General features: G+C 45.5%; 1 protein-coding gene across 1 annotated transcript in view; it reads right to left on the bottom strand.

The window, feature by feature from the left end:
- Positions 1-240: 240 nt before the first annotated feature.
- The window catches only part of ATP6V0D1 (ATPase H+ transporting V0 subunit d1), a 218,893-nt gene continuing 196,196 nt past the window's right edge, over positions 241-22,937 (bottom strand). Inside the window, exon 8 of the mRNA XM_078669739.1 lies at positions 241-4,394. Coding sequence (XP_078525865.1) covers positions 4,233-4,394 — 162 coding nt within the window. The 3' untranslated portion in view covers positions 241-4,232. The remainder of the gene's footprint in view (positions 4,395-22,937) is intronic.

Here is a 22,937-nt window from a genome sequence, read left to right as displayed (position 1 = left end):
TAAAAGCCTGTTTTAAATCTATTTCGTTCCAAAATAACATAGCCTTTTTCTGTGAAACAACGCAACACATACACTTCACAACAATATTGGTGCTGTTGAGTTGTTAAACGTTCACTGGTTGATTAAGTAGCCCAGTGTGCTGGGATTACCAACACTGCTGAGCTGAATAATGGAGACAAAAACGCCTAAATGGTGCTGCTAGGCGCCCCTTAAATAAACTACAAAAACACACATGAATGATACTGTCGATACAATATTTATTGGATACTTTTCATTTGTAGGTGGCGGAAACAAAGTTGAAACACGTGGGCACAGGGCGCACATACCATCGGTACAATGACTCGCTAAAACATGCACAAGACACTTCCTGGAGCGTCGGTCTTGGAAGTAAAGAGGAGGCCGAGGGGATGCCGCGTGCTTTCGGTGAAGTTCGTTTGTTGTCGGCGCTTCACTGGGGCTTCGGTGCACAGTATACCAGGTACATTGATAAAATAAGTACTGAACTCTTATTTATGGTTGAGGGGCGCACTCATGTCTCACTATAGCTCGCAGAGCAGCGAAGGGCTGGGGGGCATGAACCAGAGACCAGCACTGAGTAGCCATTCCATGACAAAGCTACCACCGTGGTACACTGGGGGACACACTGCACCACAAGAGAAAGCAGAGCTCTGTCCAACACCTGGGCAAAAAGTAAAAGAGCCGGAGTCAGTGGAAAGCAGGGCTCAATGAAGCACAGTCACCCGGGAGTGGAGAGTTATTGTGATTGGCCAATGAAGCTCGCAGATAGATAGTGGTCCTCAGATTTCATAAAGTGAAAATATTCGCCAGAGGGATTCCCAACAGTCATGCCTTGCAACTTATCCCTCACCCACGCTGTGAACTTTGCATACCCCTACTCCTTCCAGGACAGAGGGCCAAACCTGGTAACCCAACGAATGGCTGCACATTCTCACTGGCTGGACGCGCCCCCTGCACAGCTCGAATGTTCAAGCAACAGCATGACTTTATTCAGTGGAAACGTCCATGCACGGCTCCTGCCAGCAAACCCGCCAGGCCAAGTTTATAGCGGAGAGCAGGGACAAAGTGAAACAAGTCCATGGGGGTGGGGGGTATGGTGTTCAGAGGTTATCGTGCCTCCTGAGATCATTCACAAACACTATAATTGGATAAGGCAGCTGAAGACTAAAGGGGTAAGAGAGGAAGTGGGAGGAGCTTGGAAATCCTCTGCAACAACGAAACGGGATGTCCACGGAGCTATTTTGGGGATTTAAAAACGGAAATATTAGCCTTACTTAGTTTTGTATCAAAACCATATGTGGCTGTTTATTGCGGTACTAAACTGAAACGTAAAACAGCACTCTAAAGGGGCTGAGGCATTATTGTAGAACATTATGAACATATCTTAACATTTAAGAAGTGTTACTGGTAGTGTGACGGGGCTCCAGATGAAAACAATTGCAGGAGGCTATATAGAGCGACAGGCTGAGACCATAAGCAAAGTTTTCTCTGACCTGGGCAGAAGGGACACCAGGACACCACCACAAGGGAGTCTTAAAAAATGTAGAGGGCCACTAGCGGTGGGCCCAGGTCTGCTCATGGGATGGCGGGTGTTTAGGTCACACTTCTAGAGCAAACACAGTCTTGAAGCCTTCATGGCGATGGGTCACTGCTTGACTGACGTCAGATCTTATAATCAGTTACACAAGACTGGAGCTGCACAGACATAACAGCCAATATTCTTCACTCATTTTACGACACATTGCGGAGACACTAATCCATTCTGGGGGATACCCACCTGCAGCATCCACTGTAATGGTGAAGCTAGGTGCTTATCGACATACACAACCTAGAAAGGTGTCCCTGTACTACATAGTGTATGACACAGCACACGTAGGAGGTTCTACCTAGGCTCACTTAAACCGCAACCCATGGGACTTTTCAAAGTTAGATTTCGTTGGATTATAGTGCTATATAAAAGTGTAGGGTTTGGAATGTTTTGAATGATCCGTCATGAATTTTGCCAGTACCATCCAAGATGGTGTTACTGCAATAATTACACCTTATACATCCCTCTCCATCTAGGGCAGACAACTGCTGGCGCGGATCTCTGTTCTGTGAGGGCCTTATAACAGCCCAATAGCCCTACAAAAAGGTAATTCAATGCAGTGGAACAGAAGCTCAACCTTCGTGGCCATTATTTGTGTTTTCAGCCAACATGGCTTAAGACAAAGCACTGAAGTAGAAATACCATGATCTCTCCCCTACCAAGATCCGAAATAATACCAGGGAAGGCCAGAACCTATGACCTCTGCTGAGACCGTCATGAAAGGGGATGCTTTAAGTGCGTGGAAACGGATACGACTCAATAACTCTGTTCATAGTACTGCCAAAACCGAGGAAATTCTACTTGCGCCTGAATAACTGCTGTTCTCCCTTTCCTGGTCGCACTTCAGCAGTTTATGCGAAAGCTTACAGTGAATTGTTGCTACAGTGCAAAGAAAAAAAAAATAGTATAAATATTAAGCAAATATTTTTAAGAATAATCATCTCTGTAAACGTTTTTGCAGTTTGATCCCCAGAATCATCGCCTATTCTAACATTTGTTCACATTCACAACTAACAAGTAATTGTCCAAGTCCATTCTGTGGCAGGAAACTCTATACACTAATCAAAAGTAAACAAAAGTATCAACATATTAATGCATTCACACAAAAAAACGGACTGGATGGGGAACAGCTAGGGACACACAATCTGAGCTTTTAAAGTAAAAACAGGGCAGATTGCGCGCTCCACGCCTCATTCGTGTCATCAAAGACACGCTGTTATATCAGGTACAAGACACCAACATCAGTCTCACCCTGAGCATCGATCGTTTCCTCCGACTGTGAGAGAGAGCTGCATCTGCTGCACTGTGAGAAGCGACGACCCGGGGATGGCTGTGGAAACCATGACCTACTCTAAATATACTATTGCACAACGCCCAGACTGGATGAAGACCCGCAGAACAGCCCCAAGAGTCTTGCTGAGCTTTACATCAAGCCTGCAGAATTTACAGGCCATCTCACTTTCATCCTGACAAGGCATTTTGTAAAAGACCAAGGTAAAAGTAGCCATCTATGCGGAGTCAATGGGCACTGGCGAGAACCCCACAATACATGCTGCTCTGGGACACTGAGCCTTTTTTGGGAGGCGAGTGGGAAGGGGGTGCCATCCGCAAGGTGGGGACCGCGCCAGTCCGCATTTATCCAGATAGGCCCCCGTTCACAAAGAAGCTTTCTTTGAAGGTACACGACTAGTACCAAGAGGGATTAGGGAACCCTACAAACTGCACGGCACACTGGCGGGGTAGGATGACCACATCACGGCCATCGTTTAAATCGTGTACATAGGGTGGTCTTTCAGTATGAGACGGTGATGTCAATAGTTTAAAGAGATCCACTGTGCTGCAACTGATTGAGTAGAACACACATCAATGTGGAATATATATATATATATACCAACTCAATCACATCTTTTTTTTGCCTAAAAGGTGAGTTGATTGTTGTTGCTTACTTTAATTTCGCCCCAATGAGGATTTCTTCACAAGTGAAAGTTTTCCTTCTTCAGGATTTACACAAGTGGTAGATCCCTCTGGGGTGGATTTTGATCAAAGGGAAAATAAAGGACACACACTAAGGACTAAGATTAAAATACGTGCCAATGCATTTCTAATCAGGAAACTAGTTCTGTCAGTTGGACCGTCTTCTCCTTTTTTGCAGACTAATGTGCACAACCCTCCCTTGGATCAGTTAGAATATTTCAGCTCTTTTCAGGCTTAAGTTACAATCTGACGTCAGGCAAAGGTCGAATAGCAGACTCCTTTGCTTTATGCAGTTCCCCAAAGCTTCTACAGAGGCAGATGAAACCAGCTCTAACCCGATCGCACCCTCACGAATGATTACCAATGTTGGTGTGTACACAGACATATCAGTAGAAGTACAGTGATAGTTACAGATAAAATACACTTAGCATCCTTCAACCAAGCCATCCCTAGAGGCCGCAGCGAGCATGGGCGCCATGCTAGAAGCAGCCTCAAACGTGGCAGCATGGCTCAGCCTCGGATGGAAAAGACCCAACAGCTCCCGGAATCCAATCTTCACAACCACACTCATTTGGTCCTCTGTGTCGTTTTGGGAGCGGGCGTGCCCTCCATACATCCCCGTCACGACACGAGGGGCTGCTCGGTGGACCCCTCAGAAGATTGGGATGTAATTGTCGATTTTGGCTCGGTGCCTCTGGGCAATGCACTCCGCGATCCACACAATGTTCCTGCACTCTTGCTCCTTCAGCTTGACAAACGCATAGAACACACCAAAGTGGAACTGGTTCAGGAACGCCAGCTTATTCAACTTCACCTACAGCAGGGAGAAAGAGCAGGTCAGCATCCATTCATTTACTAGCTATGTTATTAATTTTAGAAGAAGGAAACGACGAAAACCAATACTGAATATAGTATGGGAATATACATATGAAACAACATGCAAACATAAAATAAAGCTATTACGAAGTAAAGAGTGCTAAGAAAATAAATTAACAATGAGCTACTTTCAAGAGCACACGAAACAAGTATACCATGTAAGTCAAATGTCAGCTATACATTTTAGGACAGATCAGGTTTTACAAGTATACCATGTAAGTCAAATGTCAGCTATACATTTTAGGACAGATCAGGTTTTACAATTTGCCCAATGATGAATTAACAACATAAGTATCGAGGGGCATCCAAAACAGTCGGTGGGTAAGCGATAATTTATATAATTTACAAAGTCTGAGGTTAGCACCATTTCTGGTAAAAATAATACAGGCCCACCGGGCATTAACAAAGTACTCTAAAATAATTCTAATTAAGAGTAATTTATTAATGGCGTCAGGGATAAGGGAATCAAATCATTCATATATGCACAGGTAAAAGGTATGGCTATGCACATGATTTACACATAATCCATACGAAAAATAATCCCAAATCTCAGACTTTAGTAGCAACTTCCTAAACCTTGGAACAGAACTCCAGAGTAAGTGGACAATCATACAGTAGGTGCTGCAATGTCTAGGATATGTTTCACCAAGCCAGGGGACTGAATTGTCAAGCAGCTTAGCTAAAACCAACTGGCCAGTGGGATCCATTTTGGATGGTCTCTGGTTTAGCAATTCACAAGAGGGATACATCATCCATGTACAGTGGAAGCCGACTGCTTGCATTCCTTTGAGGGAGGTTCAAGAACCAGAACCTGTAGAGAGGGCTAGAGAGGGCTAGAAACTGTATGAGGGCAAGCAAGTGATTGTTGATTATATTTTCCCTGAGCACTGCCATTGCAGGATGAGAGGAGGGGGGGGGGGGAGGGGGGAGTCAGCAGGTATTGTTGTTTAGGGCGAGGACTTTTCTAGACATGGCCTGTCCTTTTGTCTGTCCCAAATTGCTACTTCACGAAGACGGACGACAGCCAGTGAATAGTCTTCATACGTCATTGTGCCCATATTTTGGATACTCCTGCTTGAAGCGCGCATCATCACTACTTGCTATAAAAGCAAAAATCTTGCAAAAAGGCTGTCTGGAGCACTACAACTGGAAAATTGACATTTGAAAATAATTCACCCCAAACTGGTTCCAGGGCTTTAGACAGTGAATCAAAATCCCATGTCTGGAAAATGAGTGAAAAAGTGGGACACAAACCATCCCATTTTGTTTCAGTTCCAAGTTCTTCTTGACCAAGGAAGGGAGTGATTTAAAAAGTATAGGAAAATGCTTCTGTAAGACCACAGCTATGTCTGCATAACACCCGTCTCCCAGAGTTGAAGGGACATCACCTGAAGACTTTATACATTTCTAGAGAGGCTGTGGGTCTGCCTAGAAGCCTGCCTGCTTGCTCAGAAAGGAAAGAAGAATACCTGGCCATGCAGGAGCAGAGTTTGTTCAGGTGGATAAGCCCAGCCATGTTCTCAGTGTGTAAGGCACACCGAAGAAGGAGACTGCATAGCAGGAGTGTTGCTGGGAGCAACCTGAGTTGTGAGGGGTCAAGGTGTGGTTCTTGTGGTGAACTGCGTAAGGATTGTTACTTACCCAGCAAGCATCTATTCTTGGCATGTACAGCTGTAGATTCAAATGCTTTGCATAATGCTGCCATCTAGTGTTTGGACCGTATGTTTGCAAGTTGTTTTTCTTCGAATAAGTCTTTTCTAGTAACGAGGTAAGGTGAATTCTTCTTTCGGTGATATTGCTCATGGGCATTGACTCTTTTGCCAGGTTGTTTTCCCGCAAAAGGGTGAGAATGGAGTAAGTATGTGAAGTATAGAGATGTCCAGGCGTATGCAACATTCGAGGCATTTGTGCTGTATATACATATGCTTTGCGCAGATTATATAGTAGTATCCTCCCAAAGCGATGGTTAACCGGTAGGTATTGCAGTAGTTTGAAAAAGTCTTTTTACCACTGCTTGTCCTACATTAGCCTGTGACATGCTAACAAATCCATACAATAATGTTTAGCAAAAGTGTGTGGTGTAGACCATGTTGCTGCTTTACAAATATCAGCTATTTGAATGTTGACTAAAAAGGCCATAGATGCTCCTTTTTTTCGAGTGGAATGTGCTCTAGGAGTTATACATAAAGTTCTTTTAGCTTTAGCATAGCAAGTTTTAATACATTTAACAATCCATCTAGAAATACTAGATTTAGAGATTGGATGGCCTTTGTGGAGTGGAGCAAATGGCACAAAAAGATTCTTTGTTTTACGAAAATCTTTTGTCCTTTCAATATATTAAAATAGTGCTCTTTTGACATCAAGTGTGTGAAGAGCCCTTTCTGCCACTGAATCAGGTTGAAGAAAGAACACCAATAACAACTGATTGGTTAATATGAAAAGCAGAAACTACGTTTGAAAGGAATTTTCGGTTCGTGCAAAAAACTACTATCTTTAGGAAGTTGAAAAAAGTGTTCTTCTAAGGTTAATGCATGTAGCTCACCAACCATCCTTAATGAATTGATAGCAATTAGAAAGGCAACTTTCCATAAATGAAGTTGTAATGAACAATTGTGTTATGGCTTAAAAGGTGGACCCATGAGCCTTATGAGAACGATGTTAAGGTTCCAAACTGGTGCAGGTGGTACCCTGGGTGGTCCCTCTTTTAAGGCCTTCCATAATAACCTTGATTACCGGAACCGCGAACAACTATAAGTGTTGTCTGTTTTGCAAATTTGCGGCCACTGCTGCAAGGTGAAACCGAATGGATGTATAGGCTAAGCCAGCTCGTTGTAGATGCAAAAGGTAACAAATAGTATTTTGTATAGATGCATCTAGCAAATTAATAATGCTGTTGTAACAATATACAACAAATCTCTTCCATATCCCCCACATAACATACCATGGTAGGTTTTCTTGATTCTTTAAGAATGGTCATACAATCTGGTGGCAAATTTAAGCATCCAAATTCTAGGACTTCAGGAGCCAGATCACTAGGTTGAGTTCCTTGGGATTTGGGAATCTAATTTCTCCATGGCTCTGAGTGAGAGGGCTGGAACTGAGGTGCATCTTTTGATGTGGAATCACTGATAGGTCTAACAGTGTGGTGAACCATGGTTGACAAGCCCATGTGGGAGCCACTAAAATCATTGCGAGTGATGTTTGCCTGAGTTTCCGAAACAGAAGGAGAGGGAGAGGTGGAAAAGCTTAAGCAAATATGCCTGCCCAGTTCATCCATAGGGTATTGCCTTTGGATAGAGGGTGTGGGAATCTAGAGGCTAAGTTTGGGCATTTTGAGTTGTCTGCAGCGGCAAACAGATCTATGGGAATCCCCATTTTTGGAAGGAGAACCTGGGGATCAAGTTCCCATTTGTGTATTTGTTGCCGGATCCTGGGGGTCAAGTTCCCATTTGTGTATTTGTTGCCGGATCCTGCTGAGGGTGTCGGCAATTTGATTGTTCACTCCGTGCTCTTCCAGAACATTAATTCTGTGATGAATTACCCAACACCAAATGGTCTGAGAGAGGCATGACCGTTGTGTAGCATGTACCCCCCCCCCCTTTTTATACATAGTACATGGCTATCCTATTGTCTGTGCGGGCAAGGACAACTTTCCCTATGAGGCGAGGTTGAAAAGCTTTTAGTGCTAAATAGACAGCTAGAAGCCCCAATTAGCTGATGTGGAGATTTTTAGTGCTTGTTGTCCCATAAACCCTGAATTGTTAGATTCTGTAGATGGGCATCCCAACCTGTGAGAGATGAGTCTGCTGTTAGTACGATCTGTGGAACAGGGTCGATGAAGAGCCCTTATTTTGAGCGTTTCACCACTGTAGAGCTCGTTAGATGTGGCTGTCTATCAACACTAGATCTGTTAATTGACCCTATGATTGATTTCACTGAAGTGCTACGCATTCCTGTAGGAGACGCATGTGTAATCTTGCATGAGGCACTATTGCAATGCATGATGCCATCATATCTAGTAGTTGCATGAAAGTGCTGACTGTTAAGTATTGGCTGGTTTGAAACTGTAGTAACAGAGTCAGAAGATTTAGAACCCTGGCTGCATTGGGAGAACCTAGAGCTGTGTGAGTTTTTAGACTCACTCCCAAATAGGATTAGATTTGTGAGGGTTGAAGATGGGGCTTTTGTGTATTGACTGCAAACCCCAACTGATGGAGAAGGTGTAATGTAGTCCAAGTGTGTTGCAAGCACTTTCGCTGTGCACTGGCTTTGAAGAGCCAATCGTCTAGACATGGGAAAACATGAATTTGTTGTATTTTGAGATGAGCTGCTATTACTGCTAGACATTTCTGTGAACACTCTGGGTGCAGTAGTAACTCCGAATGGTAGTACTTTGAACTGATAGTGATTTCCTGCTATCAGAAATCGGAGTTATTTGCAATGTGCTGGATAAACAGGAATGTGAAAGTATGTGTCTTAAGTCTAGTGTAGCCATAAAGTCACAGTGCTATAGAAGTGGAAGCTCTTGCTGAAGCGTAAACATATAGAAATGTTCTGACAGTATGTACAGGTTTAACATCCTTAGGGCCAATGTTGGCCTTAGGGACCTGTCCTTTTTGGGGATTAGGAAATACAGTTAATCAATCAATCAATCATAACACTTGTATAGCGTGCTACTCACCCGGGAGGGTCTCAAGGCGCTTGGGAGAAGGGGTCCGCTACTGCTCGAACAGCCAGGTCTTGAGTTGTCTCCTGAAGGCGAGATGGTCCTGGGTCAGTCGAAGGTGGATGGGGAGGGAGTTCCATGTCTTGGCCGCCAGGTAGCAGAAGGATCTGCCTCAGTCGGTGGCTCTTCGGATGCGTGGTACGGCGGCGAGGGCCAGGCTAGTAGATCGTAGCTGGCGGGTGGGCGTGTAGAAGGTCAGGCGGTCGTTGAGGTACTTGGGGCCCAGGTCGTGGAGAGACTTGTGTGCGTGGGTGAGGAGCCTGAACGTGATCCTCTTGTTGACGGGGAGCCAGTGCAGGTCCCTTAGGTGGCCGGAGATGTGGCTGCGTCGGGGGATGTCCAGGATGAGTCGGGCGGAGGCGTTCTGGATGCGTTGGAGTCTCCTCTGTAGCTTGGCTGTGGTTCCGGCGTAGAGGGTGTTTCCGTAGTCCAGTCGGCTGGTGACGAGTGCCTGGGTGACCGTCTTCCTGGTTTCGGTCGGGATCCATCGGAAGATCTTGCGGAGCATGCGTAGGGTGTGAAAGCAAGATGAGGAGACGGCGTGGACTTGTCTGGTCATCGAGAGGGAGGAGTCCAGGATGAAGCCCAGGTTGCGTGCGTGGTCTGTTGGCTTGGGAGTGGTGCCCAGGGCGGGGGGCCACCAGGAGTCGTCCCAGGCGGAGGGCGATGGTCCCAGGATGAGGACTTCCGTCTTGTCGGAGTTCAGTTTCGGGCGGCTGTTCTTCATCCACTCGGCGACGTCTTTCATCCCTTCGTGTAGGCTGGTTCTGGTGGTGTCGGGGTCCCTGGTGAGGGAGAGGATCAGCTGGGTGTCGTCGGTGTAGGAGATGATGGTGAGGATGTGTTGGCGTGCGATGGCTGCAAGAGGTCTCATGTAGACGTTGAAGAGGGTGGGGCTGAGTGATGAACCTTGAGGTACGCCGCAGAGGACTTCGGTGGCCTCGGATCGAAACGGGGGGAGGCGAACTCTCTGTGTTCTTCCGGCGAGGAACGAGATGATCCACTCCAGTGCCTTCTCTTGGATGCCGATGTTGCGGAGGCGTTGAACTAGGGTGCGGTGGCAGACCGTGTCAAACGCTGCAGAGAGGTCCAGGAGGATGAGTGCCGCTGTTTCCCCGTTGTCGAGCAGGGCTCGGATGTCGTCGGTGGCTGCGATCAGGGCGGTCTCGGTGCTGTGGTTGGCTCTGAAACCGGACTGCGAGGGGTCGAGGGATCCATTCGTCTCGAGGAAGGCGGCCAGCTGTCTGTTGACGATCTTCTCGATGACTTTAGCAGGAAAAGGGAGGAGCAAGATGGGGCGGAAGTTCTTGAGGTGGGTGGGGTCCGCTGTTGGTTTCTTCAGTAGGGCGCTGAGCTCGGCATGCTTCCAGCTCTCCGGGAAGGTGGCGGTGTTGAAGGAGGTGTTGATGACGTTCCGGAGTTGGGGTGCGATGGTGGAGTCGGCCTTGTTGAAGACGTGGTGGGGGCAGGGGTCGGCCGGAGATCCGGAGTGGATGGTGTTCATCGTGCGGGCTGTGTCTTCGGTGGTCACCGTGGTCCAGGTGCGGAGGCTGGCGGTGGGGGGCGTTGGTTCGACGGTTGGGTGCGTGGATGGTGCGCCGAAGCTGTTGTGGATGTCGGCGATCTTGCGGTGGAAGAACGTGGCGAGAGAGTCGCAGAGATCTTGTGAAGGAGTGATGTCGTTGTTGCCGGTGCTGGGGTTGGAGAACTCCTTGACGATGCTGAAGAGTTCCTTGCTGTCGTGGGCGTTGTTGTCCAGCCGTTCCTTCAGTGATTTCTTCTTGGTGGTGCGGATAAGCTGGTGGTGCTTGCGGGTGGCTTGTTTGAGGGCGGTCATGTTGTCTGTGGTCTGGTCGAGGAGCCAGGCTTTCTCGAGGGTGCGGCAGTTCTTCTTGGAGTCCTTGAGTTCGTCGGTGAACCAGGAGGCCTTCTTGCTTCTCGGTCTGCTGGGAGGGTTCTTCAGTGGTGCGAGGTCGTCGGCGCAGGCGGTCAGCCACTGTGTGAAGTTGCGGGCTGCTTCGTTGGGGTCGTTGTGCTGGCGGGTGGGCTCTGGCTGAGGGAGGTGGTGAGCTGGTCGGCGGTGATCTTGCTCCAGCTCCTGTGAGGAACCTGTTGCGGGTGGTGGTGGGTCGTGGTTCTTCTGAAGCTGTAGTGGATGCAGCTGTAGTCGGTCCAGTGGAGTCCGGTGGCGTGGCTGAAGGTGATGTGCTTGCTGGAAGAGAAGACGGGATCAAGCGTGTGGCCGGCGTAGTGGGTGGGGGGGTTGACCAGTTGCTTGAGTCCGAGGTTGGCGAGGTTTTCCAGCAGGGCGGCGGTGTTGCGGTCCTTGTTGTTCTCCAGGTGGAAGTTGAGGTCCCCTAGGAGGATGTAGTTGGTGGAGGGGAGGGCGTGCGGGCTGATGAAGTCCGTGATGTCTTCGCTGAATTGTGTGCGTGGTCCCGGGGGTCTGTAGACGAGGGTGCCTCTGAGGGTCGTCTTTGGGTCGGTGTGTATCTGGAAGTGGAGGTGCTCCGCGGCGGCGAAGGTGTCGTTGGAGTCGGTCGTGATGCGGATGGTGTTCTTGTGGACGATGGCGATGCCTCCTCCGGTCTGGTTGATGCGGTCCCTCCTGATGATCTTGTACCCACCCGGGATGGCGATGTCGGGGGCTGAGGAGACGTTCATCCAGGTTCGCGTGAGGAAGGCGATGTCTGGTGATGTTGTGTCGAGGAGGTTCCAGAGTTCCACAGCATGTCTGTTGACGGAGTGGGTGTTGAGCAGTTAGTAACAAAAGACCCTTGGTGTTGTAATGGAACTGGTTCTATAGCTCCTTTTATTACAAAAAGCTTGTACTTCTTCTTTGAGGAGCTGTAGGTGCTGTAAGCAAAGTTTGCGAATCAGAGGTGGAATATTGGGAGGGTTGCTGGTAAGCTCCACACAATAATCATGTTGGATAATGTCTAATACCCATTTGTCTGATGTTATCGATTGCCAAATGGGAAAAAAAATGTGGAAGTCTTCCCCCGACAGGTGTAAAACGATCGGGAGAATTTTAGGCGAGTCACTGCTTATTGGGAGATGGTGAGGTATGTGTATGTGTGCCTTTACCACTACCCTTGAAATCATTTTCTCAGTACCACCTCTATAGAAACCTATAGATGGAGAGGGTAGCATGTTGGATTTATATGAGGAGGCATTAGGGTCGGTGGAATTACTTTTGGATTCCTCCTCTATAGAATGAACGATGAAAGGTGCCTCTGTTAGATGGGGACTGAAGTGCTCTAATAGATTTTACTACCCGTGTATTTTTTCATTTTTTCGTGTGCCTCATCTACTTGAGGTCCAGAAAGGTGTTCTTTGTCAAACTGAGTATTGAGGCTAGATTGCTGAACCTCCGTTTTAAATCCTGAAATCCTAAGCCATGCATGTGGGAGAATGCTGGTGTTAATTTCCCTTGCTGCAGTGTCAGCAGCAACTAGAGTACATCTAATGGAGGAATTATATATTAGTTTACCTTCTTATACTAATTCTTGTGCTCTTTTCTTGTGCTGATCTGGGAGGTTTTGAAGCGGGTCTTCCAATTCGTACTAGTGGGCTCGATCATATCTGTCTAATAAGCCTTATGTGTTGGCAATGCGTCATTGGTTAGCGGATTGAGCAGCTACTAATTTAGACTCCTTGTCTGGAGGAAGTGCGTCTGCTAAAGGTACTTGCCCTTTAATAAAAATGGCATCAGACACTGGAAGTTTGTATTTTCTGTCAACCCTAGGTGTTAATATACTGGTCATACAGGGTATTAAAAAATGTAATCGTCATGCCTCATCATGCCTTTTAACATAGGAAAACTTTGACTTGTTCTATGTGGAGAACCTTGTGTCTTGAACAAAAAGTTTTCTACTAAAGACTCATTATATAATGTGACCCCAAGGTGAGATGCTGGCCGGGAAATCAACTCCTGATATGCTGCATGGTCATCGGGATGTGATGGTTTTGCCGAATATAAATTAGGGTCATTGTCCAATGGTGGATCGATATTATAGTCATCCCATGGGTCTGTTGGTAGTGAACTATTTTCATTATCATCACCATCCCCTAGATCAAGCTGTGTGTGTGAAGAACACTGAGGTGTTCTGTGTAAAGGGTCTGAGCCTAGCAATGGTAGTAGTGGTTAAGATGGTGGAGGGAATTGAGGATTAGGGTAGATAGGACTTGTAGCCATGTCCTCCTCCTTTTGAAGTGGCATTTTGTTGATGGTGTCCTCTGAGATAATCTTTCTTTTGGAAGATGTTACACCTTTAGCCAAAATATGTCCAGTATCTGGATTAATATAAATTTTCTTTTGCTTGGGGTCTGGTCTCATTCATAATGTACTGGATAGGTTCTGGAGGCTTTTGAAGGGTAACCTTTAATATCGGTGCCGAACAAGACTTGTTTTTTTAACCCAGAAGGTTTCCGTTCCGAAGATGTCTTTTCTCAACTCAGTCCCGAGCCAGAAGGCTTGAGAGACTGTTTCAGGGGTGAGCCCGAGGTCGGGGCATTAGAACAGCATGTCGGGGCCAACCATGGCCAGAAGGCAGTGGTGGTGCCAAAGCCTTTTGTTTAATCGAAGAGAGTTTGAGGAGCAAAGGGGCTTTGTTACTCACAGCACCCTGTCCCACTGGAATGTCTTTGGACTAACTCGATTTCCAGCTCTGAGTCCGATTCTTGGAGTATGCCTCCTCCTCTTCTGCCGCGTACGCCTCCATCTCTTCGTGTTCAGTGTCTTCCCCAAAGATATCTATAGTATGTTCAATGTTTTTTCATTGCAGGTCCCTTCGTCAAGCCTGACGATCCTGCAACGTTTTTTTCGATCACAACGATCCACAAGTGTCACAATCCTCTACTTTGTGCCCTGGTGGGAGGCACAATCTGTAGACTTTATGCAGGTCGGTGTGCGGGTACTTAGAGTAGCACAGAGGATAGAACTGAAACGGAGTTCATTCCATCGGCAGAGGACTAGGCTCGAAGGCCGTCCATGATGTCTTCTCGATCGAAGATGGAGAGTGTTCTGATCTATTCGATAAACTGTGAATAGTGAGATCCATACGGAAATAATACCGATGAGGATACAGAGGATTGCTCACTGAGGGGAACCCTAAGGACAGTTTCGAACTGGAGCACCACAATTCACGTCCAAACCCAATGGCGGAAAGAAAACAATCTAACAATGAAGTCGTTGCCCATGTGCAATATCACCGAAAGAAGGAGCCACCTTACCTTGTGACTGGAAAAGACTTCTTCGAAGAAAAACAACTTGCAAACATCTGGACCCAACACTAGATGGCAGGAGTATTCAAAGCATGTGTATCTACAGCACACATGCCACAAACAGAAAGTTTAAGCCAAGCAGCAATGTGCCATCCAGCACCCCTGAAGTATGTTCGAAGGACTGGTGCTGTCATTGCAAACGTGTGGAACAATCCCAGAGAAGAGGTTGCCACAGCTGAAAACTAGCAGACATTAAGCCGATCTGTCACACAAATGTTGTCAGTGGTTCCATAGAGAGGAATGCGACAGCCACAGTGGTCAAGTGACACCAAAGACCCCAACGAGGTAAACAGACACATGCATCATCGAACACCAGACACTCCACCTTGCAACTGAGCCGGTACCACTAGACCCAGCCTCCAAAGACTAAAAGACTATAGTGAATGCACAAGGAAAATCCTGCCGTAAGAAGTTTCCTTAACCAGTGAGACTCAGTGGGGTTCAGAAATGTTTAAACTGGGGTACAGGTTCCTGAAAAGGCAACAAGCATCTTTACCTAATCTTGCTTAAACTTGAATTGCCGGGAAGCTACCACAAGCTTTTGAGGACAATGTGGAGTGTGGAGGGGTGGCACTTTTGAGGGAGTACAGCTTTTTTAAGAGCACATGAGTAAGATTTTGTAACCTTGTAGTCGAACCCCTAAGTGTCCAGTATTACATTCTGCTGTTCTTAAAATACTTTATTTTTACTAAAAGACAAGCACTGAGCTGGGCAGAGATTTATTGTATGTTGTTCGACTAGTTGAGTTGAGTGTCAGTCCCGAAACAAACTCCTTTGACAGCTCACTGTTGCTCAACTGAGTGCCAGTGTAGAAAGGATGTACTGGGCACAGTTTGCAGGGCCATAGGAGGATAGGCCCCAGGATATCAGAGGCAAATGATCCCAACTACCATGGCTGTGACCAGCAGGAGATTTCCACCAAGTGCCCGCCCCAAGCAGGGTACATCCTAAGTATATACATTTTTCATGACTCTGAATTAGTGTGTCCCATTCTTTCCTTCACCCAAAAATGATTTTGAATGCTTGAGTAACTGGGCCCAGGGAAAACATCTGCATATAAGGTGACTGCCTACAATGCCCAAGACCTACAGGAACTTTCAGAATGGATGACAAATCCATTCTGAAGAATCAAGTAGGTCTTGGGCATTGTATGTGAAGCCACCTAATATGTAAACGTTTTCACTGTTGCTGTCCATACAGCACTTGGTTAGTGGGGTGGAGCCAGGCACTAATCCTGAGGCACCTGATGTGTCTTGATTAACCTTTCGTCTTTAAGAAGGCCATAATGATTGGAGTTATTATTGGCTTTTTTATTAGTTTATAAGTTCATCTCAGAAAGCACCTTAAAATAGTTGCAATTAGGCAACACTTAAAATCCACCATATGATTATTAATTTCTTGGCAAACAATGACGCAAGAAGTATGAAAGTCTCTAGGGTTTAAGTTAGATCACTTCCCCTGTTGTAGTTCCTAAATACAGATTGGAACAGCAACACAAGTAGAAATTCATATTTTATGAAACGTTTTACTCATGAGTATTCATGCTGATATGCCATTAGGGCAAAGTTATTTATTTGCAATTCTAAATTGCATTGTGGACATTTGTATTGAAGACAAAGTCTTTGAATAAAAGCATCCTGAAAGCATGTATGTATATATGATAAAAATAATTTCAGTTGCAACTTTCAACATCAAAGTTACAGCCCCAAACTACGTTGCAGAGCTTTGCGATTGTCAAGGCTACTAACATCATGAGGCATGAAAGATTAAATTAGGTGGCAAAAACGAAAATGATATATCATACATATCACTGTTGGTGATCGCACCAGTGTAGTTAGAATGGAGTTTCCATAGGAATTGCATTTTTTGTTTACATAATAAACTTTGGTGCCTTTTGATGAACTTGTACTAAACTTTCCAGAAATTACTTCCTCCACAATGGGTCCTTTCATATGAAGTTTTGTGCCGATCTGTCAAGCGGGGCAAAGAAAAATTGTGAGTCCCAACAGCGTAATTTCCCATTTTAATTATCATTGGAAATGTTGCTCTTTGGACCAGAAAAAATTACTAAACTGAATTACACAAATTTGACACAAAGGTAGAACTTTACTTAAGGCAGTGCCTTTAGTTGGTTCTCTGTAAATCCATTCAGTAATTTGAGAAATTAGCTTCCAAATTGGTACGTGAGGTGGGCATGAAGGGGTTAAACAGATCGAGATTTTTGGACCGTTGAGATCCTCTGAGGATTTTGCTTTTATCTGCCATTTCGTAACTATGGATCCAAAGGGATCCCCTTTTCTAGCTACAACACAAGATCAAATATTGCGGCCAATATTAAAGAATTTGGTCCGAAAGTCCTGAAAAAAAGTAAAGTTCATATAAGAAGGCAAGTTGAGAGACTCTGACCCTGAAAAATAAAAACAAAAAATGAATAATTGGTTTTACAGGATTCATGGATCCAGTCCCTAGATCTGCGAGTCCCAGCAAGGCCCTTCTATGTGGATTCACAGATCCCGGGGTCAGACGTCCATCTCTTGGTGCTGCAGAACCCTGGAAGTTTCATTCTATGGTGCCAGCTCCAGAACCATGGATTCTAAAATAAAATTGGGTCTGAACAGAATTACCCAACACCTCCTTGTTACCCAGATTATTCAATAATTTAACTTCAGTTTTATCTTTGTTTAATTTATACCCTGATACGCATGAGAACTCGTCAATAGTGGACATGAGGGCAGGTATAGCCTCCTCGGCCTTTTCCGAAACAACCAAAACTTCATCTGCATAGGCGGTTAGTTTTATCGTGCAATCGTTAAAGGGGATTCCCGAAATGCCATCGTTATTCCGTATGTGATGAAGGAATGGTTCAATTACGAGTAAAAATAATGAGGAGGAGAGGGGGGACCCTTGTCTGGTTCCTTGTTGTAGTCAGAAAGATGAGGATAACGAACACCCCCGCCCTAACTCTGGCCGAAGGACAGGAATAGAGGGACATTACCATTCTCGTGAAGGTCTTCCCTAGATTACATTTATTTAACACCGCCTCTAGATACATCCAGTCCACTTTATCAAAGGCCTTTTCGGCATCAAGCGTTATCGCTGCTGTGGGGGTGTTAATAAGTTTTGCCTTCGAGTACATGCGCTAGTATTCTGGTATTGTCACTGGATAGCCTGTATTTTAAAAAGCCTACTTGTGAAGGGTGGACAAGCTGGGGTAGAACTTTCTGGAGACGGTTGGCCAGGATCAGGGCAAAGAGCTTACAATCTAGGTTAATAAGGGAGATAGGTCTATAGTTTTTAGGGAGTGTTGGGTCTTTCCCCTCCTTAGGTAAGACGGCAATGATAGCTTCAGACAGGGCGCCCTTTAACTCACCCGTCACACTGAGTTCCTGAAACAGATGTAAGAGTGGTTGTGATAAGAGAGAAGGGAAGCATTTATAGAATCTAGCACTAAACCCATCTGGTCCGGGGGTCTTCCCGCATTTTAACGATTTGATTGCTTTCTCTATTTCCAAGCCCAAGATTGGACTGTCAAGGTCCGATTGCTCACCAGGGGAGAGGGATGGCAAGTCACATTCCTCTAAGTAATCTAGGATTTTAGCTTCTTCTACTTCTTTATTCTTGGCATAAAGGTTTTCATAAAAGTCTTTAAATATTTTGGCAATCTTGTCAGGGTCTGAGTGGGTCACTCCGGCTTGATCTTTAATTGTGTTAATAGTGTTTTTCTGCACTTTAAATGTTAAGTATGTGGCCAGGCTCTTGCCCGCCTTGTTTGATTCACAGAGTTTAAACTGTTTCCGCCTATTTAACCAAACCCCTGCTCTTTGCTTATTATTTTATTGCCAACTTATTTAGTGTAGCATCGTTCCGGTCTAGCAGGTGTTTGTTTTCTAGAGCTGATATCTCCCTTTCTAAGTCTTCTAGGGCCTTATTGTATTCCTTATTCACGGCTGATCTGATTTTGATAATACATCCCCTTATAGTACTTTTCAAAGCTTCCCAGCGAGTTAGGTCAGAAGTGTCCCCTCTCTTATTGTCTTCCAGGTACACTTTGATGGCAGACTCTATGGTAGACCGATGTTGCTCTTTCTCCAGTACCTCCTCATTTAGCTGCCAAACAGATTGACGGGTAGACTGTTTTAATGGATAGTGAGATACACGAGTGATCAGAGAGAACCCTAGGTTCTATTGTTGTTTCTTCTATTCTGGGGATGCCATTCTTTGTAATGAGGAGATAATCAATGCGGGAATACGAATCGTGAGGAGGAGAGTAGAATGTACATTCTCTCCCTGCAGGGTTTTGCAACCGCCACAAGTCCACTAAGTTAAAGCGAGCACAAAGGTTAGTAAGGGCTTTGTGAGATTTATTGCCACGTAAAGTGCACCTGGAGTCCCTGTCGAGAGTTGGGTTAAGGGGTAAATTAAAATCACCTGCCAGGATATGTACAGCCGAGTCGGGGAAAGTTTCAATCTGTTCAGTGAGATCTGTCCAGAAACCTAAGTCACTGGTATTAGGGGCATAAACATTTGTGACATAAAACTCTGTGTTATCTTTGAGCAGCCTAGTTGTGACCCACGTCCCGTTAGTATCGGCCGTGAAGGAGAGCAATTCAATATTAGATTTTTTTTGCTTTCAGTGTCAAAACGCCATTTTTCTTGCCTAGCGCTTCAGACCCTACCACTTCATCGTAGAATTTATTCCTAAGTGTGTTGAATTGTTTTAAGCATCAATCTTAGTTTCCTGCAACAGGACAATATCTCCTCTTTGTCTTCGGAGGTAGTCCAGGATCTTCTGCCGTTTAACCGGTTGATTAAGACCCTCGACATTAAGTGAAATTATTTTTAGGTTGTCCACTTTGGCGATGCCGAGTGGTGTGTTAACTGTGGAGTGTGTCATAGGGATATATTGAAAGATCAGAGCCGGTCAAGTACATAATTCCGCCCATAATGATGGTCATAATAGCAATATGCTTCCATGTTAATGATAGGACAGCCGAGAGGCAGGAGACCCAGTGGATTACAACTGTAGCCCCTCCCATGAACAAGTGAGAATCAGAGTAACCAGAGGACCTGCGGTAGATACAGATCACAGAGCAATATGTAACAGTGCTTGTATAGTGCAAATAGCAACAGACGGACCTGAAAAAGCAAAAGGTAGTGACAACATAAAATGAAAGTAAAATAAGAACACAATGAGAACCCCAACCCCCCTTCCCCTCCCCTCCCACCCACCAGCCCCACCCTATGTATTGGTTTGTTGGATGGGGCAACACCCGTCCCTATGCACTACCACTCTCGCATAGTTTCACAGGATGTTAGACCTAATTGGAGCCCCAGGGACCTGGACAAGGACATCTTGTACGTAGCATTCATTTTATATGTAACTGATTGACCGGTTTCTTCATTGTGTCGGACCTATTTGTTAGCTTTTTGTGGATATTGTATGCTTACCTGTTATATTGTGAGATTATGTATTATCCTGCCTTATTTTATTTTCTTTTTCTTTTATGACCGCGCATGTAGCTCATTTCATGTACATGTTAATTTTTGTGTCTATTCTTTTTCAATAAAAATTGATTTGAAAAAAAAAATAGGGTCTGAACATAGAGTAGACTTTGCAGCAAACTCCTGTTGCTGAGACTTTGGGAGTTTGAGAGGCTTGGGTTTCCTTCTTGACCAAAGCATAGCAAGTTTTTATGCACAAGACAATCAAGCTTTTCAGGGCTTCGGTCTGCACTGCCATTCCTGTTTTAGCACCGGAAAATCCCAAAAAGCTGGTTGTCACCTCTATATTCCATTGTGCATTCAATGTTAAAACAGAGCTCAATTTGAATCTAGCCGGTGAAGCCTCTCCCCCTCCTTTAAGGGTTGCGACTGAAAGAAAAATGCTGTAAATCCTCAGCATCAATTTGCTAAGGAAGAAGGCAGCGTACATGGGTTGCAGTGACAGGTTGGCTGAAGTATTATGAGGGATACTCTTTTTAAAGTTGGCAGTCAGAGAGAACATCTGTGCAACGGCATGTAAGAGTCTACATCAGGAACATAAGGACCAAATGAAGGCCCCATTGAGACATAATAAAAGTTGTTGATAGAAAAACATTTATGTGAAATCTTTTAGAAAGTGCATCTGAGCTGGCAACTTGAATAAATGCGGTTGGAAGTGCATTTGAGCTGACAACTTGAATAATGGCGGTTGGAAGTGCTTCTGAGCTGGCAACTTGAATACTGGCGCTGGCCATAGAACAGCCAAAAGGACTGACAAATAATGGTGTTCACTGTAAAGCTTAGCTGGGTCAGACAACAAATTATCAGATAACTTGGCCTGTGAAAGATCAACTTGACAGTCCAGCCCCCCCCCCCCTTTCTCAGAGGGCCTAAACTTCACCAAACAACCCAAACAAACCGATTTGGTAGATGAGCAGCAAACCCCAAAATTAATATCTACTACTTCAACAGCTAAATTGAAACTGTTCAATTGCAGCAGCTAAATATCAATGTATGGGCCCTGTAGGTTGTGGAGACTCGGATGTAGGCCCATGCCCTTGTGCTGAGGGAGGAGGTCCTCTCGAAAGAGACCGTCTAACTGAAAGGCAAAAGCTGAGGCTCACTCCTCCAGAGTTCCACACTTTTCTGGCCCAATCTAGAGGTATCAAAATAATTTGAGCCGTCTTGCCTGACACTACTCACAACTTAGAGAAAGTGGGGTAGTGATGGGAAGGCATACAGGAGTCCTGTGCCCAACTGCAGATGGAATGAGTCTCCCAGGGAATCTCCTACTCGAAACACCAGCATGCAGTAACCATGACACTACCCAAAGATGCCTCGAGCCACCTCTGGATGAAGATGCCATTTGTGCTCGGCTCAGTGCTGGCATCCGGACATTCAGTGAACCTACCAAGCCTGCCACCACTGAAGGTCTCAGGATGGCTCAATAAGTGGATGCTGTACAAAGGACAAAAAAAAGAAAAAGAAGAACAAAAAAAAGGTGACCTCATTGAAAGTGAGGTTCAATGCAAAACTCATATGTGCTAGCAGACACAGAGCCAATATGATGCATAAGGACAAGAGTCCTTAGACATGCCCCTGCTGGAACCCAGGATTAAACTCGAACCCCAAGCTATAGCCCAGAATGTCCCAGACACGATGAAGGGGTACATCAGGACCATAGAATAGGTTTGGAGTCGGACAATAGTTCTGAAGTCTTATCTGCTGCATATCCCTGGTGTGGAAGGGACAAATGGGAGAAGAGTCCTGCTTAGACTTCTTTGACTTGCTTGAAGACTGCGACTTGGAGCAGGACCAGGTACTGGAGCAGTAATGTGCCTGCGACTTGGAACATTAACAGGTCTGACACTTGCAGAGCGATCTACCTATTTTTTTATTTTAAAAAACACGTTTTTATTGTAATCAGTACTAAATCAAGGCAAATTAAGATAACCCAAATGATTTTTAGTAAAGCAGAGCAGTATCCATTCCCACTCTAAAACCAATGCGATAACAGTGAGAATTGCCCCATTGCATGAAATCATTGTATGATATTACAACTGAACAACAAAATATTATACAGAAATGAGCAGCCCCACAAAGGGGGAGGTGGGGAAGGACAGAACACAAGAGAGTGGCAAAGAGAACATGGGGGGACGGGAGGCAGAAGGGTCATAGTAACCCCAACACGCTGTCAGTGGAACGCACACACACACACACACTCAGGAACATGCACCCACTCAAACCCAGCTTATAAGCTAACACTGTAACCCTCCACAGGGGATGCCCCTGGGTCTGGATTCTTTGAGGTAATTGAGAAACCATATGTCGGCAGTTCAACCTCCACCAAACTGTCCAACAACCCCTCTCAGTTTTCCAAATCTTGTTCAGCAGGACCATCAGTCCATACCGCCTGCAGCTGCCTGTCCTCCATAAGGCCCCATTCATGCATGCTCTCTATCCATTTCCGAACCGATAGTGGGCTGCGTCCAAAGGATGGCCACCCATTGTTTAGTGAGCACAAGCCCCAGGAGAGCTAACCAAAAGTTCATCTTGGCCTCAAAAGCGTAGGAGTTGGAAGTACCCCAAGCTGCCAGTGCCTGACAGAGGTTTCCACGGGCACACATGTGTAATCTCGTGTAGAACCTGTAGGACCTCTTCCCAAAACCCTTGTAGTTTGCCATAGTCCCACGTCATATGGAGAAAGGATGCCGGCGCAGACTCATACCTAGAGAAAGCGTCCGACCGAGCTCTGTTAATACTATGTAAACACTGCGGGTCATATGGGCTTGGTGTATGTAATAAAACAGGGTAGGCTTAAACCCTGGCATTACTAGCCACCTCCTTGACTTGTGCGAACACTCTCCTCCAGGCACTATCAGAAAGCGGCTCGGGCAGATAATCAGTTCATCTGCCCCGGAGTGCTGTTGTGTCAACTTGGTGATCTACCTAAGTGTCATGTAAATATAAGAAATTAATCCCCGAGAA

This window comes from Lissotriton helveticus, chromosome 12, assembly GCF_964261635.1.
Source record: "Lissotriton helveticus chromosome 12, aLisHel1.1, whole genome shotgun sequence".
Lineage (NCBI taxonomy): Eukaryota > Metazoa > Chordata > Amphibia > Caudata > Salamandridae > Lissotriton > Lissotriton helveticus.
The sequence above is the reverse complement of the archived record's forward strand: the minus strand, read 5'-3'. Positions and strand labels throughout refer to the sequence as shown.